At 28.7% G+C, this 15,644-nt stretch overlaps 1 protein-coding gene across 9 annotated transcripts in view; it reads right to left on the bottom strand.

Moving 5' to 3' along the window:
• Nucleotides 1-15,644, bottom strand: part of AGO1 (protein argonaute-1) — a 208,695-nt gene that overhangs the window by 120,358 nt on the left and 72,693 nt on the right. Inside the window, exon 1 of one of the 9 annotated variants that reach the window (XM_075357014.1) lies at nt 15,186-15,298. The exons of 7 other annotated variants lie outside the window; for them this stretch is intronic. In XM_075357014.1, the coding sequence (XP_075213129.1) occupies nt 15,186-15,204 (19 nt within the window). In that variant the 5' untranslated portion in view covers nt 15,205-15,298. Of the gene's footprint in view, nt 1-502; nt 564-15,185; nt 15,299-15,644 lie in introns of those variants that run through there. One more of the 9 variants, XM_075357023.1, reaches the window with a different exon arrangement.

The following is a 15,644-nucleotide window of genomic DNA, read 5'->3' as shown; positions in this document are numbered from 1 at the left end:
AACTATAAGCTGAGGAAAAATTTTGGGTGAGGCCTAATTAGTTGTGACTTAATTAATGTTTTAAGCCCGTCCCAGTAAATCAATTAACTCTTGACTTATAGCAACTTTCATGTTTTCAGCATTTTTCTTACTATTTTATATTATAGGGAGGATTTAATTAAATATCTAACATGACTGTATCTAATAACAAATAACTTCAAAAACATATGAATAATATGCATAATTATTAACTCACTTTACATCAATCACACATGAAGGCAACACAATACACTAATACAAATACAGAAAAACAAAAGATTAATTACTTTAAAAATTAAAATAATCTGAAAACCCCCATAAAAAATAAGTTAATTAAAATATAAATAAAATTATACTCATATTATAACAAATTATTTAAGTACAGTGGACAAAAAACAAATATATTTTAATTTCGCATTTTATAACAAAACATAAAGCAAAAACAAAAGAAAACTAACAAACGAAAAAACGTATGATACTATACCAGTTTCAGGGGTAGATGGCCTATGATTAAGTGGTGCTGGACTGCTACTAGTAGACTGACTGTTAACTGACCAAGCGCTTTCTGCCACCACCAAGCGCACCAAACACAGAATCAACCAATAAAGCACAACAAGCATAACATAACACAATGTACACATACAAAAAAAAACAATATAAAAAAAAACATAAATAAAAAGCAAAGCAAAGCATGTGATAAAAATACATGGGAAACGTTCAGTACAATCCTGCTGTTGAAAATCTACAATTATAGCCTCATCAATAAAAAAAGAAACCTGAGTTTGAGCTATTATAATTGTAGCAATTATAAAAAAAAGTTATACACCAAATTAAAGGCTGTTCTGTTTTTAAATTGTAATAAAGTTCACTTTAACAGCAAGAAATATATAATTTACCTTTTAAGAAAAACATACCAAATACAATTCTTACAACCTAATTACTTTGATATATGTATTCTTTAGTCTACAATTTTCACAAATCTAGGCTTAAAAATAAGCAATTTTTGCGTGATAAAATATAGTTATATCTGTATCCTTAAATTTCAACAACATGAAGAAAAAATTATGTCCTCATTACCAGTTAAAAAATATTTTTTCTTCAGAATTAAACTGATTATTTGTAACAGAATCTAAAAAGTATCACCATTTAATAGGTAGCAGAGAATTAAATGAAATAATTAAAATCAAATTTATTTAAAAATCTTCACTAAACTGCTCCGTTCACTGAATCTGAATAATGTTACTATGCAGAAGTTATATAGTCACAGTATCAAGTATTAGAAGCTGCTTGTATATGTCCACTAACCACAATTTATCACAATAAAACATAACATTATTTTCAATTTTTATTGTAAATTGTTTCTATTAATACAACTTTTAGGGGAATACACATAGCAAAGGTTAACACTCAATTCTACATACACTTCTATTTTGCTGTATTTTGAACAGAAGCTTAACATTTAGTTTAAGCTTACATGAAAATTTATTCGCTATTTGCAAATAAATTTAAATTTATATTTTAAATATTAATTGGTCTATACAGTTAAAAAGAAAATACTGCAAGCTCTACATAAATTTATTAAAATTAATTTTTCCCACTAACCTCTTTGGTTTTATCAATGTTTTAGATTTTTACAGATATCTTTACTTCATAAGAACATTTTTATATGTACAATTTTAAATAATAATTTAAAGTATTAAAACTCTAATTATTTTATCATCTCATACAGATATAAATTTATAAAAATAAAATATCACAGTATTAAATGGGAAAAAAGCAGTAAGTGGAAAAGATTATTTTAATATACGAAGCATGTTTTTAAAGCAAATACAATTTTGAAATTAAAAAAAACTTATACACTATTCTTAACAATTTTAATTTTACGTGAAAGCCTTTAATCTACTTTTCTACATAATTGCCACCAATATTAAGGCACTTGTATCATGTAACCAGCTTTTGAACACAGTCATCATAGAAGTCTGCCACCTAAGTTAATAACCACTGCAACACGGTCACAATTTTTGTTAATTTAAGCATTTGGTCACAATTTCATAGACAACATTTCTTGAAACTTGAGGAAACTCTTCAGATAGCAAAGAAACTATAAAGCATCTGTTCTCTTTCACTTTTTTGTTAACTTTCTGCACCAAATCTTCAGTAATGACAGGTCATCCCATCCCATTCCTAATCATGAACGTTCTGGAGGCTATCTTTAAAAGCTATAACACATTTTCGTAACATTCCATCGCTCACAATGTTTTCTCCATACACTTCACTGATCTGACAATGAATTTCAGACACTTTGACACCATCAACACTAAGAAAACGAATCACCACGTATTTCACAGTTGGTGAAATTCTCAATCAGCGGAGGCATTTTAAGTACTCACAAATGTAAACACAGTCCAATATTTTCATAATGGCGTCTGTGGCTTGCCAACAGATGCAGGTACACAGTTCACATATGTAGAATACTAACCACACCATAGCAGCAGCAGAATTTCAAAACGGTACTTACTTTAAAAACATCCCTCATATAATTATATTATGCTGCTTGATACAATCAATTTGCTGAACAATTTATTAGCCCTACAAATGTTCATAAAATACACAGCTTACAATAATTAGTGATCACTATAATTTCAAACACATCATAATTGTAATATTTGCATAAATTTATTCAAGTAAACAATCCTACAATGTGTAAAACATAACTAGTGGTTTTTATCTTTATTATGTATCTTATTATTATCATCTTTAATTTAGTTAAGATATTATTTTTGATAAAATATTTACCTTTGGTCAATATTAAAAATATACTTGTAGCTCACTTAAATATTCATTTTCGTTTTTTCATTATAGTGAACATAAACAGTGTAACATTAAGTTTCCAGACTGACACTATCACAACCATATTACTAACACTGTCTGCCGCAAATCAACAGTACTGGTTAGAATGGTTTTTTGATAGTTTATGCAAGCCTTTGGTTGATAAAAAAGAAAATTACAACAATTGTGAAGAGGTTCATTTTTTATAAAATTGGGAAAAACCATCTACACAAACATTTTAAATTTGAAAATTGTATACAGTAAAAAGTGTCAATCTAGTACAACTACATGTTAAGAACCAAAATTGATTCAAAAAGGCTAAGAACTTTATGATGAAAAATGGATAGGTCATCCAAAATCATTAACACAAATCAAAACAGGTTCAATATTTTTTGGCCAAAGGCCAAAAAATATTTAATGTTAGAAGAAATGTTTTGACTTTTAATGTTAGAAGAAATAATAGGAATTAATACAAATGTACATAAGATTTTAGTCACAAAGGTGTGATAATGAAAAATGTGCTGAAGTTCTATTCCACATTTGTAAAAGACAACACAAAGTATTGTCAGCTGAAATCAATAAAATCTTTCATGAAAATAGGAATTTTTTAAACAGGATTGTAACAGATGAAAGTTGGTGTTTCACGTATTCTCTAACAACAAAACATTGAATTTTGGTAACATCGAACTTGGCAGTTCCAAAGAAATCAAAAATCTAGAAAGGGAGACAGAAAAAGTATTAGAAAAAAAAAATACTGATTGTACTTTTTGGCTTGATATCATTCATAATAAATTTGTACCAGAAAATCAAACTGAAAAAAAAAAATTTAGAGTGTGTATGCAACTTACTTCATCTACCCCCTAGTTCCCACATTTAATATAGATTATTTTTTTATTCCGTTTTCTAAATAAAAATGGTGATAAAAATGAAAAAAAAATCAGGTGTATGTTATATTTTGGCAGTTGGTTACAAAATTACAACAGCTTAAACTCAAGTATATTCTATTAGCAGGCTATAAATATATCTAATATAACTGTAACTAGTTACACTGAATTAATAGATGATTTATCTACCGACAATTACGACTTCAATTAATAGTAAATCTGAATACAAAATCAGATCTAGAAACATAGAAATACTTGATTTTGTTACAGTAAGTACCGATTACAGTACAGTAAATAAATACACAATGATCAAATAATATTCCATTATTCTCACCACAATGAGGTTTTATGTTTCATTATTACCTAGAAAAGTTGCATAGAAAACCAGGGTAAAACTTCTTATTGTTACTTAAAAGTGAACACAACAAACACTGCAACACCATATGAAAATCATATCATATGATTTATCTTTGGTTTAAAAATTTGTTTATCAATGTACATCAAGCTAGCTTTCATTGAACAGCACGGAATTTTAGCCAGGTGATTAAAATGTTTCTTTCCAGGCAATAATGAGGCAAGTACTCAATGCTTCAGATATGGTGCAAATGTATTAATTACAATTGTTATTTTTACATTACTGTAATGAGAAATTCATTAATTAAACTCATTTTTACAGAAATCTTAATATCATTCTTTTAATTGACAACAAAATTTAATGATAGATAAAAATAAGTTTTAATACAGGGCATGTACTGAACATAAAAAAAAGTGAACATATGATACAAAAGAATACAAGCAGGTTAGAAAAATTAATAAGCAGGCATCTGGAAGCAATGACAACACAAATAAGCATGAAAATATATACACTACATATACACAAATCTGTTATATCTTTTGGAAACATAAAAACATATTCCATAAATTTAAAATATGAATTTCTTCTTAAAAAAACAAAAATGATGCACACAAGTTTTAATGAGCTTGCACATATAAGGACAGATGTGCAGTACACATTAAGACACAAAGGACGGAGGTACAGAGAAAAAAAAACTAAATTATTTTTTTTTTGGAATATGACCCAAAAATGTAAAATACTCAATTACAGTTAAATCTGTTGAGTCTTCTGGAATGGGATCAATCAGATATAAATGATGTGGATACAAATAATAAATGATCTAAGAATAAAATAAGATTATGTAACACACAAACATTACGGACCATACAATCTGTTAGCATCTTATTAATATTACTACTCATACAACCAAGAAATATATTATTTAGGCCAGAAACCAATTAGATTTAATATAGTTGATTCAACATAGTAAGTAAAACCTTAAAACTGATAATTGGAATCCTATGCAAGCACCAGCTAATGCTATATAAACAAAAATATTATTAAAACAGCAATTCATAATTCTAATTTTTTTTTTTAAATGCCTTAAGCCGGCAGGCAATAAGAATGTTTATATAAATTCCTCATGTCTTTCAACATTGGTCAATTAATAGTCCTCTTCATTCTATATAATAGGTTTGCCAGATAAAAAAACATCTGTTAAAGTTTATGTGGTTATGTGTTAATGAATATAGAGTGCTTGCATATGTATCTATGTTATATTTGTGCATGTGCAACTTCTTTCGTAGAGTCAACTTTTTCGCAAACAACTCAATGAAAGCCTCACATGCACAAACATGAAAGTTTCATACATACAGTATTAAAACAGGGCAGATTTAACTTAGCAATTTAAATTGCTCACATTCTTTAAACACAATAAAAACTTTCAAATCCTAATCTAAAAATTACATTATTAAAATGATTTTTTACAATCTTTAAAAACTGGCAGTAGGACAAATGGGTTGAACGCTATTAAAAAATTTAAATGCAAATATTTCTATTTGCTATTAACATATAAAGTGTTTTAATTGCAAATACTATTCACCATCTTTTTTTTTTACTGAAGCAGTCTTTTATTAACACACTGGATTTCATATGATTGATATAGGAAGAGTTAATAAATCTGTTGAAAGTCTCCTGGTATGGGATCAGCCAAAGACAGATGATGCGGGATAGAAATAATAGATGATCTAACAACTACATAAGATGAAGATATAGAAATGTATAAGGTAAATGTCACTGGCATACAAATGATTCCAAGCTAAATATTATCTTGTTCTACTATTTGTTGGTATTTAATAATGTAATTTGTCTAAAATCAGGAGATATTTATCAAAAATGACATAACATACTGTACATTTATTTAACAGAAAAATTAGCATTAAAAACTTAGGAACAAAAAAAAATTTGATATAGGGAAAAATCAGCAGTATGAATTGAGCATATAAAAAAGTGAAATGAATCTGAACAAATTAATCGAACTAGTCAATTTTATTCACTCAAATATAAATATGTTATGAAATAATATACATACTTCTTAAATTTACAATCAATGCACAACTAAACAATTTTAATTCAATACGATTTCATACTAAATAAGTCTGAAATTTGTAACTTTCTGATCAGTGAATGCTGTCATGAAAGAACGAACACTTTCCAAGTGTTGCTTGGAAAGTACTTAGTAAAACATAGTACTTAATCAATACATACATCTATTTTAAATGGATAATGCAAGCACAATTTTATTTAAAAAGAGATGTTGCATAGTCTATGAGTCATATATTTGTTTAAAACTGTGAACAACTTCTGGTTAACTATCCAATATAACTTATTCAAATTTGCATAGGTTGTCAGTCACTAACATTACTGGCTTGCCTTTACAATGTTATGGTTGGTTAACAAAGGGTAAAATACCAATGATTAAAACCAAATTAAATAATTAATAAAATTGTTCTTGGAGCCTCTACAGTAAACAAAATGCAGTGCAGTTTCTTTTCATATTGTTGATATTTATAAGGTGGTAATACTAGCTGTTACACGATGACTGCGTGTAACAATGGCAGGTTATCAAATTAGATATGTTCTGCTGCATATGTATCGAGGTATTATCTTTGATTCAAGGAGCACTTTCAATATGCTTTAAAAAAGCTTGTTCTGCTTTCTTCAGTGTTCAGAGAGCATTTCACCCCGATTGGGGGCTTAATTTCAGAACCATATGAGTTCAATATAAATGCGTATGCTGCACTTGTCCGGGCTCATCAAATGAGGTACAAATGTTCTTATGTTAAATGAGGAACAAAAAACCAGTTCTTATGGGTAAAAATAATTTAAAATAAATTCGAAATATATGGGAAGTATTATCAGATCTATTCAGAACTACAATGTTTAAAAAACCTGTTAGTATAACACCAAATCTGATCTGCATGCTTGTTCAATAAATATATGGTTTTTATGAATCATGGTTTAAGTTTCATATCATGTAAGTGTACTCTAACTCTTAAGTTCACACTTTTTATATGCTGCATATAAAATTTGTATGAGATAACTCAAGGAAGTAGGAAGGTAGTTGGTTTCTGAATACTGCCGCTGCACAGTTACAATCACAATTTATGCACTCATGACATAGGGATACATTTCCCATGCTTTCTACAAAAATAAATGCCTCTATGATAAACAATGATATGGACTATGGAGAGAAAAATGAGTAAAATTTATGCTTCAAAAAGAAATAAAACTTTTATGCAAGTATGTTCTTGATCTTTTTTGATAGCGCTTCAGAACTTTCTTACCTATCATACATCATGATTATCTTTCTGCATATATGTGTGTATGTGCAATATACAATACATAGTTTCATTCCAATGTGCATTTTAATTGTATAGGTGGGTAAATATCTATGTGGTCTAACCAAAGCAATATTAATCATACATCTAAAGTTTAATTTAATAATATTTTTCCACTGTGTTTATTAATGTGTTTTGTTATTAGTTTATCATAAGATTTTGAATACATTATTTTAAAAGCAATAACACAGATTCCTTTCTTCAGCATGCAATATCTCTTTTGGTGCAACATTGTGTGAATATATTTTCTATCATCAAGCGCTTATTGATTCTGTTCTGTATTCTACACAAAAAGTCAAAAAATTTTAACATGTACTAATAATAAATCATTGTGATTATCAAGTTGTTTTATTAGACACAATTAATTTGTGTGAAAAAGCTGTGTTTGTGTTGTGTAGGGAGCTATTAATAAATACATAATACTGTATGTAATATATAATGCTATATATAAATATCAGTTGTGCAAAGGTGTGTTGTGACAGTAACAATATATATATATATACATACACACACACACACGTGTATGTGTTGAAAGTGCTTGTTGTCTACATCCAATTCAAGAATGTAAAGAAGATAAGTGATTTGTTGAATAAGCAATAATCTGTAAATTACAAATTGGGATACAACTAGTTTAAGAGCGAGAGGAAATATATATGATCTTGGTTACTTCAACATAGAAGTTTATAATCAACACAACAATATCAGTATAATATTTTATAAATGAGTTTTGTGGTTTATATATATGAATTGCAACACGAATATATGTACAATATAAGTAACTTTGTACAGAAGCTACAATGTCTTAGCAGGCATAGTTTCAATGTTGATCTTAACTGTGCTATTAGTGTGATGATTCCACTGATTGAGCCTTTGGTAAAGTCAATTTAATAACAAATTCCAATACATAAGTTAAGCAAAAGCAGTTTAATTTGCTTGTTCTTGATCATTATATCCATAGTAACTGATATCAGTGCATATTTATTTTTACAGAGTTAGGTAAATCATTCATGAAAACTAAAATCAGTATGCAAACAATATTTATTGAATTGATTTGCAGCACAAAACTTTTTTGCTTTACTTTTAGAACAATAAAGATGCACAAAACCTTTTTTCTTTGCTTTTAGAACAATAAAGATTTCAAACTATTTCTCTTAAAGATGTCTAGTAATTCAATTTAATACGTCAAAAGAGGGCCAGCCATCTTTATTAAAGGACCTTCTCCAGTATGGGCTACTTTTAATGAATTTCAAAACTTCGACAAAAACATTTAATAACAGTATAACACAATATTTAGAAATATTTTTTTTTAGATTCATAAAAAATATAGTGCATTAGCTGGATATATTTTGTTATATAAGAATGGAAACACATTTTTTGTTTTGACAGAATGAAAAATAATGATCCTTTTTTCAAATTTTGTCTAAAATATCTTCATTATAATCTACATGAATTTAACATCCCTTATTTTTTCATCTTAATGTAATTTGTCCAAAATCACATTATAACTTAACAGCATCAATTGCTGTAACTGTTAGAAAGTAAACAACAAATTGATACTCTTCTTAGCTGTTGAATAAAATATCTTTAAGTAGGCTGTGGAATGAACTACCCACCAGCAGTTATGTCTGTTACAAGTATTGAATGGTAACCTAACAGAATGTGAAACAATCATAAAAAGTAAGATGTTATGACTCTGGTATGTGAAGTATTATGTTTACTTTAACCAGTCCTAAAACTTGTGACTGAAAAACATAAACGAGTGCACATATACATGTAGATTTAAAAATATACCTTCATTTTAAATGTTGCTTTAAGTTTTGATGATAAACATTTTGCCAAGAAATAAAATGTACATAATCCCTAATATTTTTGCAACTACTGAGATGAATTCTGCTTGTTGAAATGCTTTACTCTCTGAAGAAAAATGCACAATTTCAACTACATTGCATTTATTGATAGGAAGATATCATAAATCATTCTGTGCATAATTGATAAAATGCCTAATTAAAAACCCTACAGAATTAAACAATGTTATTTGTAAATAAATTACTCAACCAATTTTTCAGACATCTGAAATACATTTTAATAAGAAACAATCCGTAACAGCAACTTTACAGGATGAGAATCTTATGAAGCTTAGACAATCTTCACAAATTCTCTAAATTACAAGTACACCAATCAGTCACAGTAACAGATGGCGAGAGTGAATGAGAAACAAATGTTATAATTATAATAAAATGACTAGCTTGTGTGAAGATAACTTTTAAGCCACCCTGAAATCAATGGTGTAGAAAGAAACTACATGTGAATGAAGTGGAACAAGATGTGTAAACAAAAGTAGAAAAAGGCAAGAAAAATTCAATAATTCCAGTGGATATTTTTAACATATTAAAGAAGAAATAAACATTCCATTCAAAAGCCAACTATAAAATAACTTATTAAGATTTCACATGAAATCATCCTTAAGATGACAAGATGAGAAATTGCTTTGTAATTTTGTTTCACATTCTGTAAAGTAGGAAACATTAAACAAAATCATCATGTGAAGGTTTGGAATGTAACATAATATTCATTCATCCAATTCAGTCAGAATTTGGAACTGGTTAGATAATAAAATTGCAAATTAATTGGCAGGTATATAATTTTTTTTGAACTCAAAATTAGATTAAATAAATTATACCAAAAACACCATAAATTATGGCTAAAGAAATCACATTCTAAGAATAAAAATATTGCAAAATAAAAATAAAATATAATTCTAAATAAAATACATCTGTTACTTATAATTATTATAATGATAAATGAAATAACATCAAAACACAAATGAAACTTGAAAGCTTTCAGTTATATATCAGAAATGATAAGTCAAAAACTTTCTAGTATTACTAAATAAATTTAAAAAAACAAAACTTTTCTTTGTAATACCTACACATGAATGATGGATGCAATGTCAACAAATTTCCAATATTAAATTTAAACTGGTTTCCATTGTACAAAAAAAAAAGGACTGCCAAATAGTAATGCTACTTGTACCTAAAAAAAGTGTCTTTTTCATTATTTGCCATCTGAACAAATACGGGTGTTCAACTTAAAAGGGGCCCCATCACTCAATGTTTACAGTAAATACATATTTTTGTTAAAACACATGTTGGTGCGAGATGGGTAAAATAATATCAATTTTGGGTAATAATATGGGTTAAGATGGTTCAACTAGACCTGGAGAACTGTTTATCGCCTATACATTTGAGTACTGCCAGTCTGTATCAAGCATTGGCTTTTGAATAAGACTACATAATTGTGTGTTGCTGTTTGTTAAAATGCAGTTAACTGTTGAAGAACATGTATTCATAATGGTAACTTATTCAGAGAAGAAATGTCATGTTGTATATAGACAAAAATTCAGGGAAAAATTTTAAAAGGAAACATCGGTGAAGTATTATTCAAAAGTTTGTTAAAAAATTTTGTGACACAGGGATGGTGTTAAACCAGAAACATGTCGTACACAAGTCAGTTTTAACGACGCAAGTCACACAGGAGAATAAAATGGCAGTTACAAAATCTCTAAATCTTAGCAGAGATTAAACTGGGAAAAAACATTTAACTAGGTTCAGCCCACACTGGAGTGAGGAGAATGCAGAAATGTTATCCATATTGACTGCAGGTTTTCCTTGAGCAAACTAATGCTGATTATGCAAAAAAGGTTCACTACGGTCAATGGTTCAAGAACTTAATTAAAGGTAACACTGGTATTTTATTTCAAGTGTTTTTCAACAGAGGAAGGAAGTACGGTTTCACCTTGATGAATATGTTAAGTCAGTACTAGACTTGAGTACTTAAAACTGGTACATGTTCTTTGAATCTCTCCTATACCCACATAAAATTGGCATATAGTGTGCAGTTTCAAGTCAACAAATACAGAACCCTTGTTTTTTGAAAAAAAAAATGGCTACTGCCTTCTACCAAGAAATTATACAACAGTTCACAGCCTTACAACAAGAGGATGAGCATGACTTCTGGTTGTAATACGACAGTGCACATGCCGTACAGCTCACTCTACTACGGAGATGCTACAGGATTTTTTTGGTTGAAGAATCATTTTTAAAAGATTGTGGTCACCAAGATCCCCTGATCTAACTAGTCTAGACTTCTTTCTGGAGGGTTACTTAAAAGAAATTGTTTAAAGGAGCAATCCATACACCCTACAAGAATTGAAGGCAAACATTACAAATACCGTCTAGGTAATAGACAGGGTACAGGTAGTCAAGAACATTGTCAAATGTGCAGACAAATGCATAAAGTGGATAGACATCATTTTTAACACCTTCTGTAAATTATTATGGAACAGTTTGCCAATAAACTATTGTTTATGGACCAAACTAAATATTCTTTAGTTGACTAAACTAACCCTCTTTTAAGTTGAACACTGTATATTGGTAATTCTCTATTATTACTGTATCAACCTAAATCTTCTTACTGCCAAAATATGTCATCTCTTTACAGCTCAGAAGCAGCAGATTACATGAACTGAAAATCACTAACTGTTCTATGTCAACTGTTATGTCTTTTAAAGATCAAGATACTAATTTTGTAATGTGGTTTCTCATAATTAGAAAATCATTATTTTCTAATGAAATGTTGTCCTTTTCAGATCAAAATATATTTCTATATGATATTTATAAGAATACAGTAATAAGTTTTATAGAATTAACCAGTGATATTACTAAATTGTTGAATTTTTTTGTATGATCACAAAGTTATTGAAGGTAGTTAGGTGTTTGGTGAGTACGGGTGAGACAAAAAATTGTTTTCTTATGCCAGTTGTAACCTGTGAACAAGAAATATATTACTACCTATCATTCATAAGCATATATGACCTAAAATTACTATTATTTCACATTGCAGGAACACATACAACTGCCTTTTGAAGGATACCAACACCAGACTGTCAACCATACCTACTATTTTATCAATAAAAATCTCGAATCAGGTGCATACACTCAATTTATTGAAAGATTGTAATAAAAGTGAGAGAAAATTTATCAAAATACAGAAACACCAAGCATCACTTGGTGGGAGTTTATATTTGAAAGGAAATATTTATAATGGTAACCCACTGGGGAACAACATTAGGTTATCACTTGTCAGTGATAACACTGATAGCTCCTATTAATGAAAGTTTTTTCTTAAATGCCGTTTTCTTTCCGTCACTTCATTTATATATTTTTATGTTGGTAATCATATAATAGATGTCATACTTCATTAACAAGAAGATTGAGACTGATACAATGACAGTAGATAATTACCAATACATATCTATAAAATTACTATATTGATTATTCGACAGGTAATCAAATTCCAATGAAGAGAAACCATAATGAATTATAGTGGCCTTGCTTCTCATTTTGATGTAATTTGAAATATACATTATTTTTAGTCAAAGATTGAATAATAAAAAAGAAACTAAATTATCACTTATGAATAAAACTAAAGAAAATTGCCATTTGGAAGTTCCACAATAGAAATAATGTTATAACTACAGATTATTAAAAATCAAAACAGAATAATTAAATTTATAATTACAGTTACAAAGCACTATGCCTAAGAAATGCTCTACCAAAGATCTATAATAACAGTAGCTGTTCTTGCAAGGTATGTTTAAATATGGTATGCTCCCAGTTCCTCCCTTTGGGAGAAAGGGGATAATTTTTGCAATTGACTGCTGATTTATAACATGTCAACAGTCCGACAGACACTATTTGCATATAAAATACTTTACTTTGAAGTTTGTATGATAACATTCATAATTAAATTATTAGGCTCTGTCCATTCTGACAAGCACATGATTATTTTTCCCAATAATATAATAGCAATGGATGGGCAGACAGCTTGTAATAACTCCACATATAGACATGAAAATATGCTCAGGTGTCTGAATAAAACAAGGAGTGACTATTTTTAAAGGGCATATCCCAAGAATTATGCTTTTGCAAATATCAATTTCAACAATTATAATTCTATTTTGACTAAAAAATAAAAGTTTACTTCAAGTTTCATCAAAATCAGGGGTGAAGCCATTATAAACCAAATTATCCTAAAACAAAACAGCCAACAGTATAACCTCAGAATTGTTATCATGCACTATTCACATATGCTCTAATAATTTAGTTTATTTTAGAATTTATCATGCATTTAGAATTTTCTTCCAAACTAATTTTTTTTGTCGGCCATTCTTGCAGTAACAATACAAAGTATAAGATGTCCATTCATAGGTACTTAAGAGACCTGTATTAGTTTATTTAGAGGTTAAAATAACTTTGAATAAATTCATTTATTCAATGCCAATATTCAATGAATGAATTTTAACTGCCACTTCATAAGTGAAAAACGTTAACATTCAATCCCAATTTTGAAAACCTGTCTGAACATTTAATTGTAGCTTTTAAAATTGTTTAAGGATTACCAAACTAAAATACATAGCACTTGTGATAAAAGTAAAAACAGAATTAAGTCACAATTTTAGAGACCTTTAGTTCATATTTTTATAGGTAGGTATGAAAAAAAGGGGTGGTAAATTCACTAAATGTGCAAATATGATCTACGGAGTATTAACTCAGCTACTACTCGTCCAATAATAGAAGAGATAAGTACAGCAAATAACAAATAAACAGTGAACATTTACATAGATAACGTCAAGAACATATTTTTGGGGTGAAATCTTATCAACTAACCTGTAACAGCATGAACTAACAAATTAATGTTTAACAACTTTCATCATATATATATAAAAACTAAAATTCTAATCTATTCGTAAGTGTACAGTAAATTAAAAAAATATAAACTGGGAAAATCCATATTAAATTTTTAAACCTGTTAAAAACAAAAAAAAATCTATTTTCTACAGACATCAGTTGATACAATCGCTTGATACAATTAAAGTACTGGATTTATTTTATACCTACATTAACAATAAATTAACAAAAGTATCAAATTAACAATAAAGCTTAATCATAATCCAATAGAATTTCATAACATTTACGGGAAGATGATATCGCAGATAATTCGAATGTACACTACCTAACCTAGTTACTCAATAGCAACGCAAAATAGGATGGTTTATATAACCCAAACACTAGGATGACTCGCACAATAACCGGAATGATGGTTCATAAACTGTTTACCCGAATGATTAATTCTTGCATAAACAAAGAGTCGTTTACGAAACTGGTTAACTTAAACATGGCCCAATTATGTCAAGCAAAATTAGCAATTCAATTAACCAAATAACCCGCTGAAACGATACAATATACTTCGCATTTATTCATAAAATAAAAATTTCAAGTTAATTGTTTTAAAAAAAATAATATTTTCTACTTTAACCTGCATGAAAACAACGAACCCTCCACTGTAAATGCAAAGCATGATAAAAAGGTCATTCAACTCGCAGTACCAAGCTTAGCCTATTTGTGCGATTTGGACAAAGCAACTGCCCGCCAAATAACATTTTTCGGCCAATCGACAATTTAAAAAACTATATGATAAATCAGTCACTAGATCAGTACAACTTATAATTGCAAAACGCAAAAATAAACATACTTGACCTTCTAAAAAGTTTCTGCGAAATTTTTTATAAAATTTGAAAATTAAATTCTAGCTACCAGTTTAACAAAAGGTACCACTTGGTGAGCGGTTTGTTTTAAAAAATTAAGAATAATTACTCACGTTGTCCAACTGGGTACATTACAACCAAAAAATAACACCTTAAAACTAAATTAAAACGCGATCTGAAACTGTCGCTCACAGAGCGACCTCGACGTCGCCTGAGAAGAGGTTGATCAACATGGCGGTTGTTTAATGACGTAAATTTTACACAGATGTGCAAGTGTTCCAATGCAGCCAACACCATCATACAGTTTTCACTCAAACGAAATTAAAAAAAAACAATTGCTTATAACAAATAATAATTTTGGCAAACTAACTGCAGTCTAAATAAGTAATACAAAGAATTTTTTCAGTATACGCTATAATTTGACCGGAAAACAAAAATCATACACAAAAAAGTAATTCCCACATTCAAAAGCAAGTATTATAACATATGCTACACTATAAATATGTATATTCCTTAATGTTTAAAGGAGGACATTTTTTCAAATTGTTTCAAGGGCTACCTTTCAACGCAAA

The sequence above is a fragment of the Lycorma delicatula genome, chromosome 1, assembly GCF_047948215.1.
Source record: "Lycorma delicatula isolate Av1 chromosome 1, ASM4794821v1, whole genome shotgun sequence".
Taxonomy (NCBI): domain Eukaryota; kingdom Metazoa; phylum Arthropoda; class Insecta; order Hemiptera; family Fulgoridae; genus Lycorma; species Lycorma delicatula.
Note: the sequence above shows the minus strand (reverse complement) of the source record. Positions and strands in the feature narration are given on the sequence as shown.